The 25,142-nt window shown below is 50.0% G+C and overlaps 1 protein-coding gene across 1 annotated transcript; it reads right to left on the bottom strand.

Annotated features, from left to right (window-relative positions):
- Positions 1-279: 279 nt before the first annotated feature.
- On the bottom strand, positions 280-25,120 carry USP35 (ubiquitin specific peptidase 35). Its single transcript, XM_006864986.1, has 11 exons — positions 24,778-25,120; positions 18,034-18,716; positions 17,003-17,135; positions 12,489-12,618; positions 11,952-12,053; positions 10,174-10,332; positions 5,379-5,572; positions 3,926-4,019; positions 2,738-2,844; positions 947-2,252; positions 280-464 (listed from the first exon to the last, which is right to left on the bottom strand). Exons 2-11 carry the CDS (start codon positions 18,704-18,706, stop codon positions 297-299), a joined length of 3,066 nt encoding a protein of 1,021 aa, XP_006865048.1. The 5' UTR covers positions 18,707-18,716; positions 24,778-25,120; the 3' UTR covers positions 280-296.
- Between the last annotated feature and the right edge of the window lie 22 nt (positions 25,121-25,142).

Genomic DNA, 25,142 nt, shown 5'->3' on the forward strand with positions numbered 1-25,142 from the left:
CCAGTTTCAGGGCGTAAGGTCCAATTTAAGGGGCTTGGGTCTCGCCTCCGGCATAGTGTCTCCATCTACTCTTAAGGCTTAGGACCGATGCCCCCAAAGTTCCTTCTCCATCTTTCCTGCCCTTAAAAGGGTCTACCCTCAGCCCCTCAGGACTGGGCCTGCCTCCACAGGCCCCTTTAGACCCGGCAGAGCATCTCTGCTTGGCTTCTGGCTCCCAGAAGGCGTCAAGGCCTCTCCTGAGCTTGGCTGGGGTGCCCCACAGGCAGGAGCAGGCTGGGGGGTGGGCAGGGTTCACATTAGAAGACCAGTCTGTGGAAGTCACCACCATTGCCACCTGCAGGGTTGCAGCCCCCTGGAGAGCCTTCATCCTCATCCTTGTCTTTGTCAAAGCCCCTCCCCCAGTGGGGAGATGCCGGAAGTGCAGAAATGTAAGCCGCCCTGCTCCGGGCCTCCTTCTCCTGCTCCTAGGAACACAAATGGGGTGGGGGTGGGGGGCGGGGAGAAAGCTTACAGATCAGGCCCTGAAACCAGAGTCCTTCCTTCACTGCACACCCCCACCCCACACCCCCAGAGCCAGGCAGCACACACCTCCAGAGTCCCCAGCATCCTGTGTGATCCCAGCAGCTTTCTGCCCTGAGGTATTCTAGCTCAGTGGACGGATGAAGAGACGGCCCACTCCTCCAGCCTATACCCATCCAGGCTTCAGAATTCCTCCTCCAACCAGTGAAAATCCCCACCCCTTAATGGAACTCATTCATACTAAACTGTGAACTGCTGACGGCCTGATGCAGCCAGGACTGGAAGTTCCCCACATAGGAACCTCACCACAAGCTTCCTGACCATTGGCCACTCAGCGCACTGTCTTCAGGGGCACTAGGAGTGGGCCCACTGTGGAAAAGTCCTCCTGCCGAGCGATCAGATCAAAGAGCCCGATGGGTTTGCTCACCTGCAGGTAAAGGATGTTGTCTTTGGAAATGGCCTCCATCAAGTCCTTATGGAGGGTGGGCTCTGCCCGGACCCTGGGGGAGCCAGGCTCAGCCTCAGGCCCTTCCCCAGGCCTCTGCCGATAAAAAAGCACGTAGGCTGTGTCCTTGGGGAAAAAGGAGGTGACGTTGCTGACCGACTCAAAGGAGGAGAAAGACACTCGAGTGTCATTGAACAGGTACCACTGGTTCTCAGGCTCTGGCCTGTCCACAGAGCTCAGAGAAGGGGGAAGGCGGGCAGCCCCCTCGCGGGCGTAGCAGTAGTAGTGGCCACTTTCGGAGGACACGCCAGAGTGCACCACGACACTACAGAGGTCATAGGCCTGGCCCTGGCCACCTGCCAGTGGCAGGCGCAGCAGTAGGGGGATGGAAACATCGTCTAGGATCTTGCGGCGCCGCATGGTGCGCAAGTCAAAGGAGAAGCGCAGCAGCGTCAGGATGAGGTAGCGAGGCCCCTGGCTCAGCTCCACCGCCTTCTCGGCATCCTGCAGGGAGGCACAGGAATCGCAGTAGTAGCGGTTCTCCGCGGTCAGCCTTTCGGGAGACAGGAAGTAGTTGACCAGGTCCAGGACTGAGCGGGAGCCCTCAGGGCCACACACCTGCTCCACGGAGGAGGTGGTAGCATCCCTGGGGGTGCCTGGTCCGTGGCTGTCCACCACCTTCTCTTTCTCATCCTCTGCCTCCTTTTCCTTCTCCTTCTCCACTTTCTCTTCCTCCTCCTCCACTTCATCGTCCTTCTTCCCCTTCTCCTTCGTCCTTTCCTCATTGTCCTCTTCCTGTCCCACTTCTCTCTCCTTCTCTGTTTGCTCCACTTTTTCCTCCTCTCTGTTCACCTGCTGCCCCTCATTCTCCTCCACAGCCCCCTGGGAGCTAAGGCCAGCGATGTCCAAGACAGTGGGAGGGGCGTCCCAGGTGATGCAGTGTTTCCTTTGCCTCCTAGAACCCTCCTGGCTCAGGGTCTGGGATACAGGTGGTGGTGGGAGGTCCTGGGCTCGAACCTCCTCCACTGGGAGCATCACTGAGCCCAGGCGGCGGCGGCGGCGGCAGCGCTCAGGTGGAGGAAAGGCAAGGGAGAGGTCAGTGAAGGCCTCCTCCCTGCAGGAGACATGGAGGCAGCAGAGGCAGCGGATCCGAGTCACAATCTTGCCTCCGAACATTTTCTCCACAGAGGTTGAGCTTGGGCTAGGGTGCTCCTCAGGCGGGGAGGGCGAGCTGGACTGCTTGAGCTTTTGGCAGATCCTCACCCCAGTTTTCTCCTCCTCATGCAGCCTGGAGCAGGGAGCACAAGGTCTGCATATGGACACGAGACCCATCTTCTGTACACCTGCCTCAGTTCACACCCACCTGGACACATGCAGGGACAAGCTTGGCATATGCACATGTACATGGCATGTCAGGATATACACATGCACACACACTCACAGAGCTAGGCACACACAACACACTCACCAGTGTGCAGGCATGCACACGTATCACATAGAAACACTCCAATGTATGTACACATGCCCAAAGAGCAGTATGTGACAATGCACACACACACTTGTGCACATTGGGTATTCCTATTCAGTATTCCCCAGACTCCCCTCGTCTCACAACCCAGCCTCGTCACTGACTGCACACCACTACCCGCACCGGTACAACAGCACCCCCATTTCCGGGATGGAACAGAGCTCAGAGGAGTGGGGCCTTCCTCCTGGGAACCCTTTCCAGACCTGGAGCCCCTGCAGAGAACCAGGATCCCTGGCCATCCTTACCTATCCAGCAGGTACTTCAGATACTCTGAGCAGTCCTGCTGGGTGCCGGGACTGAACCAGGGTGTCCAGGAAGCAGAAAGGAAGTTCTCTGGAGAAATGGCAGGCCGCTGGGAGCATGGCATGAAAGACAGGAGCAGGAGGCCACTCGTCACCCAGATCCAGAGTGCTGGGACTGAGTCTACCCCACACCTGCCAGCTTCCTGACTGAAGTGCTCCCATTCCTATCCCATCCCACCAGGTCCACACATTCCAAGCAGGACATGGGTGCACAGAAATGAACAATGCTCTGCTCTTTCCTGGCACTCTTCATGTTTGATCTCCATGCCATCCCTTCCACCCTCAGTATCTTCCCTCATGAGTTCAAGGCCTGAATGCATTAAGTGTCACCTGTTCCATAATGTCTTCCCATGCCCCCTCCTCCATGCTAGCCCCCTCTCCCCTCCCTGCCCTGCAGGTCCCCAGCACACTGCATTTCCCAGTTGAAGTGCTATGCTTGTTCTCTGCAGGTCTGTCTGCATTCCCACTAAACTAGGGGCTCCAGGAGAGCAGGGACTGTGGTGAGCTCGTCTCTGTGCCTGGCCAAGGGCTGGAAGGTCCATCAGGGAGATAGTATCTGTTACCACTTTGTCCTTGACACCCCTCAACATGCCCGGCAATATGGGGGCTCTCAAAATTGACAATTGGATGAACACAGCAAGACCTTAGTTCAAAGGACTGGATCACAGGTGGGAGAAACGGGGGCAGTAGAGCACAGAAGTTCAGAGTTCACCCTTCTCTTGGCCTATGGTGGTGGTGTGCGATGGAGCCAGTTCCAACTCACAGCGACACTGTACAGGGTTTCTGAGGCTGTAAATCTTTACAGGAGCAGAAAGCCTCATCTTTCTACTGTGGAACCACTGGTGGTTTTGAACTGCTGACCTTGAGGTTAGCAGCCTGACTGTTAACCACTATATTACCAGAGTGCCTTTTCCTGGCTTTTCAGGATGCTGGATTGGCCCCACATGCTTTGGATATAAACCTGGGCTGGAGCTCAGCCACTTCATCTAGGAAGTGGGATCTTATAACCAGTGGAGGGTGGGACCTGGCAGAGTAAAGGGTGTCAGATCCAACTGAGGTTGTGGGGGTAGGGAAGCCTATCCTGTGCCTCCTTCCCCTGTCCAAACTCAACCCTCCAATCCCCGATCTCACCTGGCTGTGCTCTAGGAAAGCAAAGAGCCATTGCAGCTTGGTCATCAAGGGCTGGGAGTTGTTCTCAGTCAAACGGAGCACACAGTGTCTGAAGCTTCAAAATAGAGCAGGAGTGCCCAGAGTGAGCCAATGTCCCCCACGTAGCCACTATGCCCCCAGCCTGCAGGGATCCAGGGTTCCAAGCCATGGGAAGAGCAGAAATTTCCGGCTGAAATGGGGTCTCAAGCAGGGTGAGGAGGAGGAACTGGTGGACATGTCCTAGGTCAGGGAAGGGCAATGGCTTGGTCTGGATAACAAGGAGTTCAACTAGGTAAACTCTGCAGTCCCTTGTAGCTTGGACACCCCAAAGACTCTAATGTTTTAAGGTTCTCTAACCCCAGGGCTCTAAGGTGTGAACTCTGGCAGGACCCCAGAGTCTACCAGTATCACCACCTGCCACTCACAGACCCTTCTTCCTGTCTTCCCAGGAAATGGCCTTCAGCCAGAATGCCTGCCTTTCTCTGACCTCAACTCTCCAAGTCCATTCTTATAACCCCTGCCCCTAGGACCACCGTTAGTTACTATGCCCCTGCCTTCAGATGAGGGAGGCAGGGTCATTATGGGGGAAATGCCAAAAGAAGGGCTGGCCTGGTTCCTATTACAGGGATTGGATCTTATGAGAGTCAGAAAGGAGCCTCCCCTCCTGGAAGCAGCTAAATCCAGCTCCCACAGGAGCTATGGAGAGCTAGCTCATGAATTTCTCCGAAATAAGCCCAGTGATCAGGGACCACCTAACTTGTCTGTGACAAGTTCAAAAACTGAATCAACATCTAGAAACTTTTATAGCACTTGGGCAATGCTTCAACCATATTAGCACATGATAATTTTTCTGGTAAGTCATTTTTACTGTAGTTCATAAAAGTAATGATCTGCAACAGACTAGAAATTAGAAAAAATTAAACAATAAAAAAACTGGTCCATCCGTTTGAGAAGCACAAGCAGCATCACTTTAGGGGGGTCTCAGAGATCATCTCCTACCCTCTCCCACACTCAGAGAGAGGAAACTCACTGACTTCAGGTCACTGAACAAGAATCTAAGCTTACTTGTACTTGAAGAGGCACCTCATGCCAGGGCAAGTGGGAGCTTTGCCCTGGAAGACTCAGTTTACCCCAATGGACTCCTGGAGAAAAGTGATGGCAACCAACCCAGGAGAGACCCGTCCCCATTGTGTCCCAACCCAAAGCTCCTTCTCGAGTTTCCATCCAGTCTTGACCTACAGCCTTGGCAAAGGTCTATGGTCTCTGGGGTCCCTCATCAGCCCATCAGGTATACACAGACCCCAGAGAATCATGCCCACAATGCAAGACAAGACACACCCTCTTCAACCCCATTTCCAACTCTCCCGGTATGCATCTCTCACCAAGGAGCCCAATGAAGAGGAGCAAGGGCAGGGAAGTTAAAATCAACACCTACTCAGAAGCCATAAACAATGCCTGAAGGATGCTGTTGACGTAGCATGTGTTGCCCAGGTTGATTAACCCAATCTTGCCCGTGTCAGATTTGGCCATGAGCCGGGGGTAGAAGCCAGCCAGCTCACTCTTCTGTGAGGTCCACGCATCCTGCCCCAGCAGCTGCTTGATGCGGTCTTCATTGGGAACATGGAGGTCCTAGGAAGTGAACAAGCAAGCAAGGAAGTGGGCACCAGGATCAACTCCAAAATTACCACCTTCTCTGGGAAGCCTTCTGGGACTACAGCCTACCCTATACCCTTCCAAACACACCAACCCACAAATGCTCCACACATGTGCATGAACAAGCCCCTCTGCTTACAAATTCATTCCAGGTTCTTATCTTGACATGTGAGTCCCCTACAAGGTGTTTTGTGTCACAACTATCATAAAGTGGTATGATCCCTATTTTATAGATGGAAAAACTAAGGCTCAGATAAGGAAAGAATGTTCCAGGGTCATAGAGGCAATTAGTGAAGGATTTATGTCTCTGGAAAGGGCCTAGGATATGACTGACATGACAAGAAACAACACTGGTCCACCAGCCACATTCAGTAGTGCCAAAATCCCCATTCTGGTCCTGATTTTTCATCCACACTAACTGTGGTCAGTGAGCCTCCCTGAGCCTCAGTTTCCTCATTTGTCAAGTGACGCTACTCCTATGTATAGTTATATCAGTTTGGCATTCTATACTTCCATGGTGCTTGCACACAATGATGTTCCCACTTTCACCTTCTACTTTTAGGTTTGCAGGGCTGGCTTTCAAGAGCATCAGTCACCCCCGGGAACTTCACCCTATAGTCAGGACAGTGAGACATCTGGGGGTCTGAGGTATGGGTCCTTGGTCACAGGCTCGGGGATTGGCATGCTTTCCCTATCCTTTGCTTATTAAACAGCTGCACCTAAAAGAATTTTATCAAGCACTAATTCTAATCATGATCTTTTAAAGAAAACCACCAAAGCACAATGTAGTGTTAGCTCAGCAGATTTAAGTGACATTAGTAACAGTTCCTCTGGCCCCAGTCATATGTCCAGATCCCAAGCACAATGTCCTACACTTGTCCAAGGCGCCAGAGCTTCCACCCAACTTCTCATCAAAAGCCCTGTGTCCACAGTACATACACTCTCACTACTCTCAAGCTGTGGCTTCCAGTCTTGCTAACTCTTCTCCTGGGCCGTTTATCAGATAAATGAACAGATGAATCAGTCACTCCTCACAGATGATAAAAAAAATAAGTACATAAAGAGCTGCCAGAGCAGAGGTAAGAAGACAAAGGCTCAGAACCATCTCTCTTAATTTATTCTCCCCTCCCCAATCCTGCCCCCCACCCACAATATGAACAAATAGAGACAAAAAGACAGATAGCTAGACAAATCCCCACACAAGCACATGAACACATTTGAGTACACATACACAGATTTTTTTTTTTTTTAAGCCATACTAGAAAAAGAAAATCAAATGCTATTTTTCTTCCCCACCCACAAAAAGGTAACTTGGTTCTCTTAAGAAAAGAAAGACCTGGGGAGTCCTGAGCCCATGGACAAGGATACAGCCACAGAGGGCTGGAGCTGTGTGAAGGGAGGGGCGATGCACAAGAACACCCAAACTTGCAGATAGTACACATGTGACCTAGCCTCAATGGCTTGATGATCACAACTCAACTAGAGGAAGATAAAAAAGAAAACAATTTTTGATAAAGGAAACAAGGGTAAATTGCTACAATTCGATGAACTTGACCTATACTTATGGAGGTGGTGGTTGGTGGCTGTGTGCCATGGAGTTGGTTCTGACTCATAGCGACCCTGTACAGGGTTTCCAAGGCTGTAAATCTTATTGGAAGCAGAAAGCCTCATCTTTCTCCCACGGAACAGCTGGTAGTTTCAAACTGCTGACCTCGCGGTTCGAAGCCCATTTCGTAACCACTACGCTATCAGGGCTCCCTACTTATGGAGGTAGTAGCTCAAAATACCAACAGAGAGGGAAGAAATCTTCACATCAAATATCAATGTATCCCCTCTGTACACAGGGTAGACAGGGACGGGCAACTTAGACATCGGCTACTTAAAATGATGGGGCAATAAAGGCATAAAGTGACTGCTTACAAGGTTTCATGATGGAGTTTTGTTTAAGAGTGAGTGGGAAAAGAGTCCCCACTGAATAGTTTTCATCTTGTCTAGATGGGTCTGGTAAAAAGAGATGAGGATAAGATTGGTATGATTCAATAATGAATAATTGTTACCATGACTAATTGCAAGGAACAATTGTAAAGGTAAAAGTTTTGTAACAAAAACAGGGGAATAGTTAATCTTACAGTCCAGAAACAGAGAACCCTAGGACCATCAAGGGAAAAGAGCACAAGTGGAATGTGGGACCTTATCCAAAAAAGCAGCGACCCCACGGATGGAGGCAGATATGGGGACATGGAGAGCAGAAGAACCTGAGGACTCAAGACTCATTGAAAAGAGAGGGACTGAGAGATGGTGGCCAGGAGGTAGACTCACAGAATGTGCCCTTTGGTGGAGTAAATTATTATATATGCCTGAGTGTTAAAAAAAAAAAACAATTAAAACTAATCGAGAAATACTGTTAACTGATGGTACATGGAGAAGATTATAATCATTGTAATGAAACAATGTATATGATTTGTTGAATGTAAAACTGATGATCTGCCCTGTAAACTTTCACTCAATTCACAATGAAAACTTTAAAAAAGAAAAAAGAAAGTGAATAGAGGTAAATGCTGTTAACTATTGGTACATGGAGGGGATTGCAACCATGTAATGAAGCAAAGTATATGCTTAGTTAAATATAAAACTAATGATCTGCTCTGTAAACCTCCACTCAATTCACAATAAAAAGTTTTTTAAAAAAAGAAACCACTTCTAAACAGCTCTCAAGCTTCTGATGGTAACTTAAAATAGGATGGATTCCTCAGCAAGGATCACAGCTTCCCAAGAAATGGCCTTCACCTGGTACAAATGCAGAAAAGTAAGAGAGTGCCCCAGACCTATTTGTCAAGGAGCGTGTGTACAATAAAGGGTGAACTGCAGAACTCATGTGACAGGACTTCATAAACAATAAAATTCTCCAGCAGTGCTGCTATGGAGAAGATGCTGCTTTACCTCTCACACTGGGCTATACCAAGGAGTATTCAAAATCACAGAATAAACAAAGCACAGCTTCCCAGAGCTCTAGTCTCTAGTATAAAGTGTGTTTACATTAAGGCCAGTGTTTAAAAAGTGTTTTAAAGATAAAAATGAGATTCAAAACAAACTCTGGTCTTGGACCAACTCTCCACTGGGCACAAATCCTAAGCCTCACCTCCAGCCCCATCTCTCCCTAACCACAACAGGTAAGCAAGCCCCTTGGTTACTGAGGTTGGCCATCTAACCCACCCTTCCTTCCCACCCTAGGGCAAAGGAGCATCTTTCACTTACCATTCTGGAATTCTGTTTTCTTTTCCTTTGTGGCCCCTGGGGATTCCCCCTTACTGTCTTGTAAGCTCAGCTATATACTCACAAAGACACTATTACATGTGAACAAGCCTTTATAGGTATTTTGAGGTGGGACACTTTCCAGGTTCTCAAGTTGGCCCTACTGTAAAGACCCCTTTCTGCCCAGTAATCCCACCTGCCTTCTGTACCAGGTAATGGGAAAGGGTTCAGCAATCCCAAACCCACCGCCAACAAGTCAATTCCAACTCATGGGGCAGAGTAGAACCACACCCACAGGGTTTCCAAGACTCTACACCTTTATGGGAGCAGACAGCCTCATGTTTCACAGAGTGACTGGTGGGTTTGAACCACCAACCTTACAGTTAGCAGCCCGATGCTTAACCCACTGTACCACCAGATCTCCTTTTAGCAATACAATGTGTCTGGCTCTGGCTCTCACTCTGTAACTTTGTACAAACCATGAAACCTCTTCAAGTGTCATTTTCCTCATCTACAGAATTTAAGTAACAATAACAACATATCTACTTCATCAGGTAGATACATGAGGAAACCCTGTCAATGTGGCACCATCTGACAATCTTCGTTCTTGTCAGTCATGGCCTGATCCTAGCAGTCGGGCAAGCCCAGGTTAAAAGCCCTTTCTTCCCCGCAGCCTCTTTCTCACGCTGGCGGGCTCTCTCCCCAGTCTGGTTCCTCACTGCTCTTAGGCCAACCTTATGGACATTTTCACAGGCTGCTTAGATCCGAGGTATAAGCCTGTCCCCTCCACTATGCTGTAAGCTCCTCAGTGGCAGAGATTTGCCTCATGCCAGTGCCCCTAGTCTGGACCTGGTTTTTCCCGTGAACAATCCCTGCTCCCACCTGGGGAGGGGGAGGAGATGGGCAGGGAGAAAGAGACCCACTCTGTGGCAGATGGATGAACCAGGACAGTAGGCACCCAGAATGGCCCTGACCCAGCCTGGTGGGAGCAGGAAGGAATTGAGTGTCATCAGGGAAGGGTTCCTGGGTGAGGGAACACTTGAGCAGAGCATTAAAGATAATAGAACTTAGCAGAGGGTTTGGTTTGGGGCTTTGGTATCCTGGCAGAACAAGGGAAGGGTGTTCAGTTAGAACCAGCGATGCAAAGGCCCCGAGCAGTCCTACGAGAGAAGGCCCTTTAGGGGAATGGGAGATGGCTCAGTGTGCCTGAAACACAGGGTGGGCCTGGGGAGCTGATGGGGGCCGCCACCCACTTGCCAGGTCTGTGAGCAAACCCAGCCCCAGCACCCTTACAGAGTGTAGCAGAGTCGAGGATTGTCACTCACCTTGATGGCCTCCATGATGGGCTCGTACAGGTCCGGGAAGCCAGGGAACCGGAACACCATGCAGTGGACCAACTCTGCCAGCTGCTCCAGGCAGCTGCTCCCAGAGTTGGAGTCCTCCTTGAGCAGAGAGGCCACCATCGGGGGGATGTGGGGAAGGAGCTGGGAGAGCAGAGAGGCAAGCTTAGCATGTTTTGCCCACTGAGACACAGTGACCCATAGCTCCTAGAACTGGGAGCCCACTGTCCTCCCTGCTGGGTAGCAGGTGATTCTTTTTACATGTGACCTTAGACACGCTGCCGCAGTCTCTCATCTGTATAACAGGTTCAGTACTATTCTTTTCACAGGACTTAGGGGAGGCTTAAGCTCAAACCCAAGCTCAACCTGCTGAAGAGCCTGAAGGCCCAAGTGACCAGAGCCAGTCTGCTTACCCAGGAGGGATGCTGTGCCAGGGTCAGCTGGCTGGACAGTCCTTCCTGAGGGTGAGTGGCAGCCTTTCATGGCAAAGTCCATCATTCTTTCTTAGAAACATTGACATGTCCAGCACTTCAGACATACCAGCTCCTAATCCTCACAGGGACTTTGTTGTTGTTGTTAAGGCCGCTGAACCAGTTCTGACTCATAGCAACCCTGTAGAGGGTTTTTCAAGGAGCAGCTGATCAGTCTAAACTACCGACCTTGTGGTTTGCAGTCTAGTGTGTATCCTACAGCACCACACTAAGACGTCCAGCAGGGTATTTATGTCCATTTTATAAACGAAGAAACAGAAGTGAAAGGTTCCATTGTTGGCCAAGGATTTCACAGTGGGTTCTAGGGGAAGCAGTGTCTGAACCAGTCCACCTCTTTCCCCTAGGTTCTAGAATTTTCACTCTCAGTGCTAGAGGAGTGTCCACCACAGTGTCCCAGGGGTGGAAGGGTCAGGCCATAGGAGCCAGGAGAAGACTGAAGGAAACAAGTATCTGTCAAGTCTCAAGTTGTCCCCTCCAATCCACTCTCACCAGCCTAGGATTTTATCCCATTCTCATCTCCGAGAGGCTGTGTCTGGTCCAAGATCACCACAATTTGGCAAAGGGAAAGCTAGGACTCAATGCCAACACCCCAATTCCTGGTTCTGTGCCTTTCCCACTGCAGCCAAATAGGTTTCACTGGCCTGACCAGGGGCATTTGGAATCAAGGGCTCCATCTGCAGGGAGAGCAAACAGGGTGAGGAGAGCAGCTTCATGGGCACTCCAGCTGTCCTTCCTGAAGGAAGCCCCCAGAAGTCAGCAGAAGAGGCTGAGCTGGAAGTAAGATCATCTGGGCTCTGGTGGCAGCAGGATGGGAGGCACTGGGTTGAGAGGTAACCATCTTGGCATGAATCTTCTCTGTAACACTCACCAGCTGTGTACCTGGGATAAGGGATATCTCTACTCTGCAACTTCCTCATCTGAAACACGGAGAAAATGATAAAACCTTGCTCAAGAGGCTATGCTGGGAGTTCAATGAATGAACAGAAAGGAATCAACAGATCTTGCCTTTAGCACCGTGCCTGGCATGTAGTCCGTGCCCAAAGAACCTTAACTGCCATCGTTGCAGGCTCTGTCACTACTGTGTGCCTATAGGAAAGCCCAGGTACATTCTCTGGCCTCAGTTGGCCTTCTGTAAAGTGAGATCTCCAGTCTCCTCTGGCCCTAACTCTCCTGGACTTCTACCTCACAACACAGCAGGTTTGGGCCTCCTATGATGGGTCAGTGGGGATTGTGGAATTGCCTGTTCTTGGGGCAGCAAGCAGCGATCCTTACCAGGTGGAAAGCCTCATGAGAGTGTTGGAAAGTCAGGAGCATGTATTTGAGAACAGACAAGGCAGCTCCCCGGACAATGGGGTACAGCAGCTTGGAGAAGACCTGGAAGAGAGTCACTGGGTCAGAAGTCTCCCCAGCTGGGTCACCTGAAACCAAATGCAGCCACAGACCTGAGAGTGGGGCTTGGGCCTGGTCAGAGACACGCCAGGGTTGAAGCCACCAGGCCATGTAGAACAAAAACCCAGAGGTGCTCACAGACTTGGACAGATGGACAGATGGAGAAATGGACAGGAAGGGAGATAGCTATCTGATGGATAGATGGACAGACCAAAAGTAATAAACACATGCATACTCTAGTGAGCAGTCAGAGGAATGAATGGGGGGAACCTGGGGCCCAGAGAAGGGCAGTGAATAGACTCAAGTCACACAGCTAGCTTGGGTCAGAGCCCTGGTGCCTTGCCTCCTAAATCCACACTGTCATGGACAAGAGACTAGTGGGGAAGCCACAAGCCTGGGCTAGGACAGGGGCCCACCAACCTTCTCAATTTTGGCGAGCGAAACCTCGATCAAGATGCTGAACTTCTTAACAGCAGCCAGGCCCTTGAGCAGTGCAATGATCCATTTGTCAATGTTCTTCCCCAGGGGCCAGGACACCCAGTCGATCATCCTGGTGAGGGTAATGACAGTGACACAGGGACAGGGAGGCTCAGAGCAGCCCAGGGACTAGCCACACTGCCTCACACCTGGCTCAGGGCACTTGGGGTCTGTGGGGTGAACCAAACACCCTGGGAAATGGAAACAGAGGCACCTAGCATCACAAACCTCATCTACCACACCAGGGCTGCAAGGACAGAACAGGGCTTTGGGCTGTCTCTGTTTACACCCTAGAGCCCCATAGCAGGAGGCACATTGCCTCTGGCTCCTCCTGCAAGCCCTTGCTGTGTGACCTGGAACAAATCCCTTCCCCTCTTTGAGCCTCAGCAGCTTCTTCTGTGAAATGGGGGAAATGGGCATCTCACAGTGTTGTTGTACCAATTAAAAGAGCTAACAATAGCGAACATTTGTGTCATGGCCACTCTGTACCAGGCACTGCTCTCTGCTTGCTTTACACACATTAGAGTCATCGGAATCCCACACCAATGTCTGCAAACTGAGCACAAACCTGCCACCAAAAGTGGGCGCTCAGGAAAATGTCACCGTTCTCATGATTTTTATACTTGGCAGATGGCTAAAATAAGAAAGAACAATGAGTGTGCAAGGTAACAGTGATGCCAACTGCTTACATTTCTGGCACCTGTTGTACGCACTGTACTTGTACAATCTCATTGTATCCAGTTTAATACTCACAGCGGAGTACTGGTGTAGCACTGTGGGTGAGTTTGAACCCAAAGGTCATTGGGTCAAACTCAAAAACCCTATACGGGAATTGACTCAACGGCACTTAACAGCAACAATTATCCTCACATCAGTCCTCCAAAATGAATTCTATTATACTCCATTTAGAACTGAGGAGATGAAAACAGAGAGAAGGTAAGGAACTTGTCCAAAGTCACACAGGCAAGAGGTAGAGAGAGTCAGAATTTAAACTCAGCATAATGGTTATGATTGGGGCTGTTAACCTCAAGCTCAGTAGTTCAAATCTACCAGCTGTTCCAAAGAAGAAAGATGAGCTTTTCTGCTCCTGTAAAGCCTTGGAAATCCTATGCAGGGTTGCTATGAGACAGAACTGACTCCACAGCACATAACCATCACTACCATCAGTTTACCTCTAGAGACTACACTCTTACCCACTACAGACAAGGAAAGGAAACTGAAGAATCAAAGAAGTAACTGTACTATAAGAATAGGAAAAAATGTGTACATGAACCACCATTGGCAAGGTTCTCATCAGGAATGTAATAAAGACATCCTGATAAAAATGGAGAAAAATGTGGAACAGAACATCAAACTCTTAAAGAATCCATACTTACTGGACCCATTGAGTCTGGAGAAGTCTCTGAGGTAATAACAGTCCTGAGTTGTTCTTCAAACTTTGAACTGAAACTATCCATTGATGTCACCTTTTAACGATGTAACCATTTAGCCCAAAAAATAAAGATGATCATCCTTGAATATTATGTTACTTTAAAATTATATATATATATATATATATATATATATATAGTTATTAAGTGCCATCGAGTCAGTTCCAACTCATAGCGACCCTGCACAGAGTTTCCAAGGAGCAGCTGTTGGGTTTGAACCCCCAACTTTGTGGTTAGTAGTACAGGGTCACATCAGGATCCCAGTGTTCATATGCATTTGTTACTGTTGTGAAGTGCTGTCGAGTTGGTTTCCACCCATAGCGACCCTGTATAGGGTTTCCAAGGAGTGGATAGTCGCACACGGCACCCAACACGCAAAGCCAGACAGTGCACTCGGGCATGCACCTGCACAGTGCACCTCATACATGTGGGTGCACACTTGTATTCACGCACACACAGAGATACACTGGTGCACCACCAGATGGTACACACACAGCAGCATCGGGGACACACACATACACACACCCAGACACTGCACCCACACCATGCGCACTCTGACACACACACACAGGCATGTGTGCGCTCACACACAAACTGCACCGGAGACACAACAACACATGGCACCCAATGTACCACACCAGGGCTCCTCATATGCATATAGGAGTCCTGATGTGGTACTGTAGAACAAGCACTGGACAAGGTTGGTTTGAACCACAAGGTCAGCGGTTCAAACCCACCAGCCACTTCTTGGAAATCTATACAGGATCTCTATGGGTCAGAATTAACTCAATGGCATATATTGCTGTTTTAAGTGCCACAGAGTTGGTTCTGACTCATAACAACACTATATAGGACTTCTGAAGAGTGACTGATGGGTTTGAACTGCCCACCTTCTGGTTAGCAGTCCAGTGCTTATCCTACAGTGCCACACCAGATTCCATATATATATACAGTTGAATAGGTACTATATATATATATATATATATATATATATATATATATATATATATATATGATGTATGCAATTGAGTAGGTACTAACTCATAGTGACCCTGTTCAGGGTTTCCAAAGAGCAGGTGGTGGGTTTGAACTGCCAATCTCAGTTAGCAGTCCAGTGCTTATCCTACAGTACCACACCAAAGGTCAACAGTTATTTAAAAGTATATGCAACTGAGTAGTATCCAATCAACTTATGGAGGAAGGTAGAGTCTCCACTGAGTAGTATCAAATTGGTCTAGGTGGGGCTGATGAAAGGAAATGCGGATAGGTCTCTTGTGATACAATAGTGAATAATTGTTATCAGGACTGATTGTGAGGGTTGGAATTGTAAAGGTAGATGTTTTGTAGCAAGGAGGGGAGTGATGGACTTTGAGTCTAGGAGCAGAGGTCCCTGGGACCATCAGGGGAGAAGAGCAGAGAGCGGGACCCTACCCAGAGAAGCAGTGATGCCTGAGATGGAGGCAGAGACGATGACGTGGAGAGATGGAGCAACTGGGGACTTTAGACCCAGAGAGGGAGAGGGGCTGTGTGCTGACGACCATGGGGCAGGCTTGTAGTATATACCCTTTGGTTGGCTGATGATGCATGGAGGGGACTGTAACCATGGTAATGAAACGATATATGATAGGATGAATGTAAAACTAATGTTCTCCCATGTAAACTATCACTTAATTCACATTAAAAAATCAAAAAAGAAAAACAATGGGAAACCAATGAAATTTTAAGTAAAAATTTTTTTAAAAGTATATGTGAGATTAGTGTCACGATTTAATTGTGTCCCCAAAAATGAATGTGTAAGGTGACTGTGCCATAATTCTCAATAGCTTAGCCATTATGTAATGAGGTAATCATCCTCCATGATGTGATCAGCCAATCAGCTGTAAGAGGACTAGGGTGGGATACAACACTCTTACTCAGCTCACAGCTCCCATCCAACACAAAGGGAGCTTCCCTAGGGTATGGCCTACATCAAGATCTTACAAGAGATAAAAGGGGAAGGAAGTTAACAGAAAGACCTGCCTACCACCAAGAAAGAACAGTCAGGAAGAGCGTGCACTGAGAACCTCCTAGATTAGGGAAAGGCTCATGCCAAGACACATGGCCATCTCCAAGGAACACTGAGCCCACAGATGTTAAAAGGAGGCAGGAGAGCAGACAGAGAGAAATGCCTTCTCCTAGAGCCGGTACTCGGAACCCAAATGTGTAGCCTCCTGCAAGAGAATGACTTTGTTTTTTAGAGCCTTCCATGTGTGGTATTTCAGTGACAGCAACAGTAGAAAATGACGACAGCTGAGAAGCAGGAAGATTAAGTAAACAGAAATGACAAAGAACTAATACGTCACTGATTGTTATGCCCAGAATCTGGGAGGGGCATAGTTTTACTGTGTGTATTTTCACCAAAAATTCAATCAATAAAGAAAGGAAGCCAGGAGGTCCCTATGGAAAAAGTGGATCTGCATTCTTTCCATCAGTATGGAAAGAATGGCAGCGGAAGGAATGCCAGGTAATGGAGTCTGTATAGGCCAAGGGTAGATGGCATATCCTGGGAAAATGGACAGGAAGGTGTGGCTAGTTCACAGGTGAGATGATGGTCAAATGAGGTGGGGAGAGGGGGGTGTGCAAGAATACTGTAAGCTCAAAAGCACCCAAACTCTGTTTATCGTATTTGCCAAACCCAAAAAGCACTTTTGCCTTCTTATACAACCCACAGAACCCTAACAACTTCCTATGCCACCACCCCCTCCCCTTTTACTGAGGGAGAAACTAAGGCTCAGAGTTCATTAGCCTGTCCAGGGTCATACCTGGCTAGTGCCCAGCCTAACAGCATCACTAGAGCAGGGTTTTCTGTGTCCCCCACATCTAGCCCAGGGCCAGGCTCAAGAACAGACTGATGAACAAACAAACATGAGAACCTAGGCCCTCCAACTCAAAATCTCACCCAGCACTCCCAGGCAGTAGAGGGAGCTTCTGGAAAGAAGAGAGGGAGGACCCCTAGACATGACCACTGCCCGGCTCTCAACACCGCACCTGCTGATGGCAGTCAGCATCTGGGAATCCGTCACACTGTCATCATTGCTGAGGTTCCGGATGATGCCATCCATGAGCTCCAAGGGGAGGTGCTGGACCACACTGGCCAGGGCGCTAGATGGTGGCTCCTCCTCTGGAACAGGATGCAGGGCTGAGTTTAGCAAGGCAAGCAGGCCCCTCGCTTCCCCCATCACCCTATGCCCTCATGCTGCAAAGGAATTAGGCTGGACCTCTGCAAAATAAGCACTTAAGGGGCCATTTCCTCACCTCCTCCTGCATCAAAGCCTCTGGTTCCATGTTAACCCACTCACTCAAACTTTCCCGACACTGCTCTTATCCTAGTCCTGTGCTGTGGGTAAACAGGCCTAACACTGAAGCAGGTCACAACAGGCAGGATGTGGACTATGTGGACTTGGGGCGGGGGTGTGGCATACTCTAGGTGGAAAAGAGGCAGAGAGATGAGAATGACATATGGCCTTGGTGCTTCATCCTGCCAGGTGCATTTACTTATTTCAGTCATTTGCACTATAATACATATTTCACAGACATCAATGGAGGGCCTAGATTTTACATTTCATTGTGGAAACCTGCATTTCTCCAGACCTGGGACTCTGCTGGCTGGAGAACCTTACCCCTGCTGGCTGACTTTACCTATCTCTCTAGATTTGACTCAAATCCACCACTTCTACAAAAAACCACCCAACCCAACGGACATAATGACTTTCCCACTCTGTGTAGGCTCCTTCAAATCCCTTTTCCTCCATCTAGTCAGAGAGATCGGTGTTCTTCTCCCACAGCATGCAGGCTGCTCCTCTCTGCATGCCCAGTACCCAAAAAGGGTCAGGACCCACACAGCAGGCGCTCAGGATAGGTTTACCGAGAAAGAATGATCAATTGCATTCCTCCAGTAGTTCATCCAATCCACAAACACACGAGCCACACATGCACACGTGAAGAGAAGGATCCGGATGTGCACCCACCCAAGACCTGCGTGCGCATGTGCATCACACCCGCCCCACCCACACACGCACCTGTGCAGGAGATGACTGCGAACAGTTCCTTGAGACAGGGCAGGATGGCCGCGGGCTGTGCGCGCCACAGCTGCGCCAGGAGCCCGCTCACCTGCTGGGCCTGCTCCAGGAACTCCACGGCGCCCTCCTCGCCTTCGGCGGGGCAGTGGAAGCGGCCGAGGCAACGCACCAGTTGCTGACAGAAGAGCAGGCGGTGCGGGCCATCAGGCACGCATCGCGGATGTCGTGCCAGCAGCCGCGCCACCTGCGCGCAGGATGCGGGCCCCGGGCGTTCGCACACAGTGCGCAGCACCTCTCGCCGCAGCAGCGCGAACACCTCGTCCGCTGCGGGCCCGTCAGGCAACAACTGCAACCCCAGCTGAATGCAGGCCAGAGCGCGGGCGCCCGGCGGGCCGGAGCCACTCTGCAGCAGTCGCAGCACGCGGCGCGCGCTGAAGAACTCGGCGAAGACTTCGGGGTGGTGGCGGCCGGCCACGTGCAGCAGCTGACAGCCCACACGGCGCGGCAGCTCTTCCGTGCCGCTCATGTAGAGGCGCGCGCCCAGCGCCAACAACGCCAGGCACTGCTCTCGCTCCAGCGGCTGCCGCGCCGCCTCCAGTACGCGCCGCACCAGTCCTTGCTTCACGCTTGCGGGGTAAGAAGAGGTCACCACCGCCTCCAGGATCTTGTCCATGGTGGCTGTGCTGTTGGGACAGGGAGTGAGGTCACACTCTGCCCTACCAGCTTGTGGGGCGCAAGGGCTGTGATCCAGTTCACCAGGGGGTCCCCCTGTGTGCTGTGAGCAACTCAGACAATCTGGGCTTCCATTTCCTCATCTGTGAAAAGGGACAGTGATGCCAGCCACTCGGGAATTTCAAGATGAAGTAAAATGCAATGCCTGGCAGGGTCAGTAAGTTATAACTGCTGCTGCTGGGCTCTTTTATCTAATTGATACATATGGTAACATACGGACTCCACCTTCACCCTCTGCTCTTCTTCCCCCAGGCCTCACTAGTGGCCCCATCCACTCCTGAGGCAGTCTGGAGATGGATCTAGAAGCTGCTGTCCAGTCTCGGCCAAGTTATGTGCTATCAGGAAGATCTGGGAAAACAACGAAAATTGCACTACCTAGGGGTCAACAGGGTCCCAGGAGATCCTTCCCACCGTTCCTTCTTTTGCCCTTTCCCAAATAGCCTACAGCTTTTCAAGCCTTCAATTCTTTGTGCCTTTGCCTGAAATATCCTTTCTCCCACCTTTCTCTAACTACCCTATACTTTCACACAACCACACAAACTTATTTCCCTTCAAAGCTCATCTCAAACCCTGTCGTCAATGAGAACTTCCACGGTCGTCCAGGCATGAATCCATCACTACCTTCTATTCCTACAGCCATCTGTGCCCTTACTTCATCACAGCTGAGATTACACACTGCTGGGTTTGTTTGGGCCTAAGTCCCCTTCCCTGAAGCAGAGCATCTCCTCTTTGTGCTCCAACCCTGTACATCCAGGACCCTGCCTGCCTCTCTGGTCCTGGCGCATACCAGAGCCCATCACTCTTTCTCGGCTCATATGTTCCATCATCCACTGGGCCTTTGTGTAAGCACTACACACACACCCCATCCTGCCCTTCTTGCTTGGTTAACCAAGCAAACCAACCTCAGCTCAAGCTCACTTCAATTACCATGACTATTTGATTGGATTGAGCCTTCCCCTGCTATTATACATCGTTTCTAAGAGCAGGAACCATGTCAGGTTTTGTTCATCATAGTAATTTTAGCACCTGGTTTGCCACTGTGGGTTAATGTGCTAGACTGAAAGGTTGGTTTGAACTGCAAAGTCAGTGGTTCAAGCTCACTAGCCGCTCCTTGTAAATCCTAAACAAGATCACTAAGAGTCGGAACAACAATACAACAGGCATTTGAATTTGTTCAAATGCAGAATACAGTGTGTGTTCTTGTTGTTAAGTGTCCTGGAATCCGAGGAATGGCTGGTGAGCTTGAACCACAGACTTTGCAGTCCAGTGCATTAGCCCGCAGTGTCAGACCAGGACCCCTTCCCTCTATCCTTCCCTCCATTGCATTCTTTCCAGGAAACCTTCTTCCCACACTGACCTGCTTTCACTTCTGATCCTCAGACTGGTTCACATGAGTAGACTGTGAACCTACTAACAGCCAACGCTCAGCTTCTAGGAAGCAGGGCCTTTTCGTTGTACAATCCTATTCTAAGCAGGATCTGATAGAAGTCTTGGCATACAGTAGGTGGTCAGTTAAACTTACTGGCTCCAAGAAAACTACTTTTGAAACGTGACTGGTAGGAAGTTAAGCCAAAAAATTCCTGAAATGAGGGGCCAGACCTTTTGATTCAGAACCAAAGGCATTTTGGGACCCCAACTATTCACGTGCCAGCCCTTCTTTATCTTACCTTTCAGCCTTGAAAGCTGCATGTGTTACACTGCAATGGACCCATTTGTTTAAGTATCTCTCTTGCCAAATTGTGAGCTCTTCAGGGCAGGAAATACAGCTTATTTATCCATAGCTGGCATCTCCCATGCCAGTTACTGCCAATAGTGAGTGCCTCTTAAAACTACTTTGGCTAGAGGGGGGAGCTATGGCACTGAGCAGTGACTCCCAATCGGCTGCTTCAGAATCGCCTGTGCACTTGTTAAAGCAGCAGATACCTTTAAGTCTCCTGGACCTCGGGGTAGGTGGATATGGGGATGGAAGCTTTATTTGTTTATTACTCTTTGATGAAGCTGATCTGAGGTGCATTCTGGTTAGTTTCCAAGTTACATATGATCTCTGAACCTCTGTTTCCATCTTGCAGGGTTGTTATGAAGACAAATACAAGATCTTTAGCAAGGTACTAGGCATTAAGACATTCTTAGAAAATGTCAATCAACTCCCTTGCTTTAAAAGCCAAGTTCTTCTGCTCTTCAGGAGCTTCCAGTCTACTGGCAGGCAGACATGTTGGTAAAGAGAGTCAATGCAAGACATCATCTCCAAAAGGCCTTTCCAAGTGGCTTTACAGACTTATCTCCCTGCAGCCCTTAGTCCTCTCTTTCCAAGACAATGCCTGTGACAAGACAATTGCTAGAAAGCCAACTTCTCAACCTCAATATATTCCCTCACCTCTACTCCTAGGCTCTAGTGGATTTAATATGCTTGCAACCCAGGGTGCCGGGAAATCCGGGTACTCAGGGAGCCAAGGAGACACCCAAAGCAATGAGCTACCAGCAGCATGTATGGGAGAAGAGGGCACATGGGCAGCAGATATATAGTTCTGGAGCCAGAGAAGCATCTTAAAGTGGAAAGAAAAGCAGGAATCTAGACTCGACTTATTATCTGACCTTGAACAAATTGCATCTGCCAGCCCCCTTTTCTGTCAGGTATCCAGGTGATACTCGTTGAGCTGTATGAAAAGGAATGATCAAATGTTGACCATTTCCTATCATTCTGCCTTATACCTGTCACATAAAGTGGTTTGTGCCTGGCATCTGGGATTTTAGTCCGTGGATCTGTTACATGAGGTCTGTGATCTCAAAGGGCAACCCCGGAGTCTCTGTGTAGTCTGTGGGCCTGGCCAGACCAGTCACAGCCCTGCCGACCTGCCCCCACTCCAAGGCAAGCAGTCTGATGTCAGCTGTCACCATGGCCACCAGCAAGTCCACTCAATAATATCTTGGATGCATTTATGCAAAAGGGTTTTAGAAGCTTTTACCTCACCTGACCCCATTACAGGCCATGAAAGAGAGGTAGGGCAAAGTTGGCTGCTCCTACAGAAGAAATGGGGAAGCCAAGACTCAGAGAGGAAGAGGAACATGTGCTTGGCAGTGTGGGGGTTAGCTCCTGTGCTTGGCCTCCCCTGAGAAGGAAGATGCAGACAGACTACCAGTGTTCCTCAGGGGGGGAGGTGACAGTCTATCCACACTGGCTTTGATCCAAGAAGCAGCTGCCTCATACCAAACACAGTGGTAAATAAAGCTATGTCCAAGGTCAGCAGTTCAAAACTACCAGGTGTTCCACGGGAGAAAGATGAGGCTTTCTGTTCCCGTAAAGATTTACAGCCTCAGAAACCCTGTACAGGGTTGCTGTGAGTCAGAACTGACTCCACGGCACATAACCACCAACCACCCTCAAAAAAGCCTGTGTTCAAAGCTTAAGACTTGGATTCTCTGCTTCAGAATTGTTAACTGCTGTTGGTCAAGTTCCTGCCTGTCTCCTCACCTCAGCTTTCTCACCTGGAAAATGGAGTTGAGACAAGATGCAAAAAACAAAAATGAAGATTGGGCCATGAGTCCATTCATGGGTCATCTAGGCCCCGAGAGACAAAACAGACATTGTCAGAGGAAGGAGATACACACTTCTGATCTAGATGATTCTACAAGGAATTTCATCCACCTGCCTTCAATGCCAGTTTTACATTTCTACCATCTCCTCCCTGAGCTCCAGCCCCATTCAAAATCAGCTCTTCTTTACTTGTCACCTAGACTAGTATGGTAATCTCCTATGTGATCTCCCTCCCTCTCTCAATCCATCCTCGAAAAGATGCATGTATCCTGAAGGAAAAGAGAGGGCAGGCTTTGGGTCTAGCCCTGCCTCCCACACTGGAAGTGGGGGCTCCTTCATCTCTCTGAGCCTCTGACCCCAGGAGCTGACGAGGAGGTGATTACCTGCATACCCTTTACCAGCCCTGACTGCTGCTCCTCCCAGGAGGCCTTGACTTAACACGCCTTACTCTGCTGGCATCACATCCAGGAAGTCCCAGTAATAACTGACCTGCTCTTGAAAGCACACAGGAAAACCACACTCTCTCCCTTCAGAAGCTTTAGATTCCCATGACTGCCCCTCTCAGACGACCCTCTGCAATTTGCTGTCTACTCATCTCCATCATCCTCTAAGTACCCAGAGTGTCCACCAGCACCCCAACACACACACATAATTCCAGTGCTCTGCTCCAGTTCTGTGCCCCGACCCAGGCTTCATCATCCCTCTCTGGTCTCTCCAACCACCCTGCAAACAGCATCAGATCACCCTCACGACACTCCGTCCTGCCATGCCCCCGCTCAGAACTCTCAAGACTCCCCAGTCCCTTCACCATAAGGTCCAGACTCCCGAACCTGACATTCAAGTCCTTTTTTGTGACCCTAAGCTGAGGTGGGGCAGGGTGGTGGTGAAACTATAGGAATTTGGGAAATTGGCTTTTCCCAAATGACTACTGTATGGTGGTACCCTCTACTGGAAGAGGTTTCTCTCTCCCCTACTGGTAAATTCTGACTCATCCTTCAGTACTCGAACCAAACCAAACCTATTGTCATCAAGTGAATTCCAATTCATAAAGACCCTATAGGAACTGTCCCACAGGGTGTCAAAGGCTGCAATCTTCATGAAGCAGACTGCCACATCATTCTACGGCAGAGCAGTTGGTGGATTCAAACTCGCAACCTTTCAGGTAGCAGCCAAGCATTTAACCACTGCATCACCACTTAACCACTTCAATACCCAGCTCAAATGCCTCCTCCTCAGGGAAACCTTGTTCTCTGTAATTCACATCTCTGAGCTCCTGCCTCCCACAAACCTCATAGCTTCTCTCATCCCTCTGCAGAGTAACGGGATTCCATTCTGTCTTCTCGCCTAACTGGGATCTTCCTGGGTAGGGTACGCCCACTCTCCCGGCCTTTGCCCAGCACAGTTCCAGGCACAGAGGTGCCTGAGAAAGTGTCAACTGACTGACTGTAGGCATGTGACAGTGAGATGAGGGAAAACCAGGGATGTGACTAGAAAAGTACCTTCCAGGGACTGGCCTAAATCTTAGTCCAGTCACTGCCCCTTTCTCTGTTCAGACTGCAGTGGTCACAAGCAAGGCTAAAGGGGAAAAAAACGTTCCTGGTCACAAGTTCACAGAATCTCTGAGGGCACAGAGAGGACTGTGAGAAGGTCCCACTCAACCTCTCCCTATGCCAGGCAGAGGAGCCATCTGAGCCCTTGCTCATCACCTCTCCTCTCTAACCCTGGCACCCAGCTGGGACAGGCCTCTCCCTCCTTTGACTCCCCTTCCAACATTGAAAGCCTCTATTCCTGGCCCCTCAGGTCTCTAGGCAACAGCATCTCTGCATTTAGTAGCAGAACAACTTTACCCAAGAAATCCTGGGAAGGAGCCCCTCACTCTACTATGGGGAGGTCCTTGTCAAGACCACCAAACTGTCTCCTAGAAAGAAAAAGGTTTTGCAGGTAACAAGCAACTGCTCTTTTACTGAAGACAAAAAAAAAGTAAGAAGGAAAGAGTGGGGGCATGTATTCCTTCCTTAGGAATCCACCATCTTCACTACTCCCAACTGGGGTCCACCCCTCAGTACCTCTCTTGGTCGTACCCGCCCCACCCCAGGCTTTCTTGCAGGCTGGAGCTGGTGATGCTGAGAATGGCAACCCAATTCAAGCATTATCAGCCTCTGGCCCTTCAGTTTGAAGTCCAGCTCAGTCCCTCTCTCAAGTTATCCCAGTGCTCCTCCACCCAGGCTAGAGCTGCGAACCCCACAAAAGCCCCCCAGTACTGGTAGGAAATCTCCACACACATTTGATGACAGAGAAGGCTGAGGCCCAGAGAGGGTCGGCTACTCGCCCAAGGTCACACAGCGAGGCCCAGGATGCTCCCAAACCTACCGCCTCCCAACCCTAGGCTCTCAGAGCCCTACGTGCATCTCCGGGTCTCTCTAATGATCACCATGCAGACACCTCCCCCCGCCCTACATACACGCCCTCAGCCCCCTTACCTCCCAGACCCCAGTGGCCCCGGCCTCAGAGCTGGCTCCTGGGCGGGGCGCTCAAGCTGGGCAGGACTAGACTGGGCTGGGCTAGGTCAGGGCGGATCCTTAGCTCCCTGCGGGACAGGGACACCCTCCGCAGATCCCAGACAGCAGGGATGCTGCTTCCACTGCAAAGTCCAGTGTCTCCACCCTGCTCTGCACAAGACTGTACTCAGACAGCCAGACTCTGCGGCGCGGCGGCGGCTGCGGGATGCCGCGGGGGGAGGGGCGAGGTGCGGGAAGCGGGGCGGAGCCGGAGCGGAGGCCACCCCGCGAGCCACCACAAGGGCCGCGTCCCCTTTAAGGCCAGTTGGCCTGATTGCTAGTAGGGG

Source organism: Chrysochloris asiatica, unplaced genomic scaffold (assembly GCF_000296735.1).
Source record: "Chrysochloris asiatica unplaced genomic scaffold, ChrAsi1.0 scaffold00074, whole genome shotgun sequence".
Taxonomy (NCBI): domain Eukaryota; kingdom Metazoa; phylum Chordata; class Mammalia; order Afrosoricida; family Chrysochloridae; genus Chrysochloris; species Chrysochloris asiatica.

What these genes read in the sequence shown, in the direction of transcription:
- USP35 (XM_006864986.1), bottom strand. Translation starts at nt 18,706, where the DNA reads ATGGACAAGATCCTGGAGGCGGTGGTGACCTCTTCTTACCCCGCAAGC. An exon ending in CCATCATGGAGGCCATCAAG is followed by an intron (nt 5,573 to 10,173) that starts GTGAGTGACAAT and finishes TTCACTTCCTAG; the next exon opens with GACCTCCATGTTCCCAATGA. An exon ending in CTGAAGTACCTGCTGGATAG is followed by an intron (nt 2,253 to 2,737) that starts GTAAGGATGGCC and finishes TCCCTGCTCCAG; the next exon opens with GCTGCATGAGGAGGAGAAAA.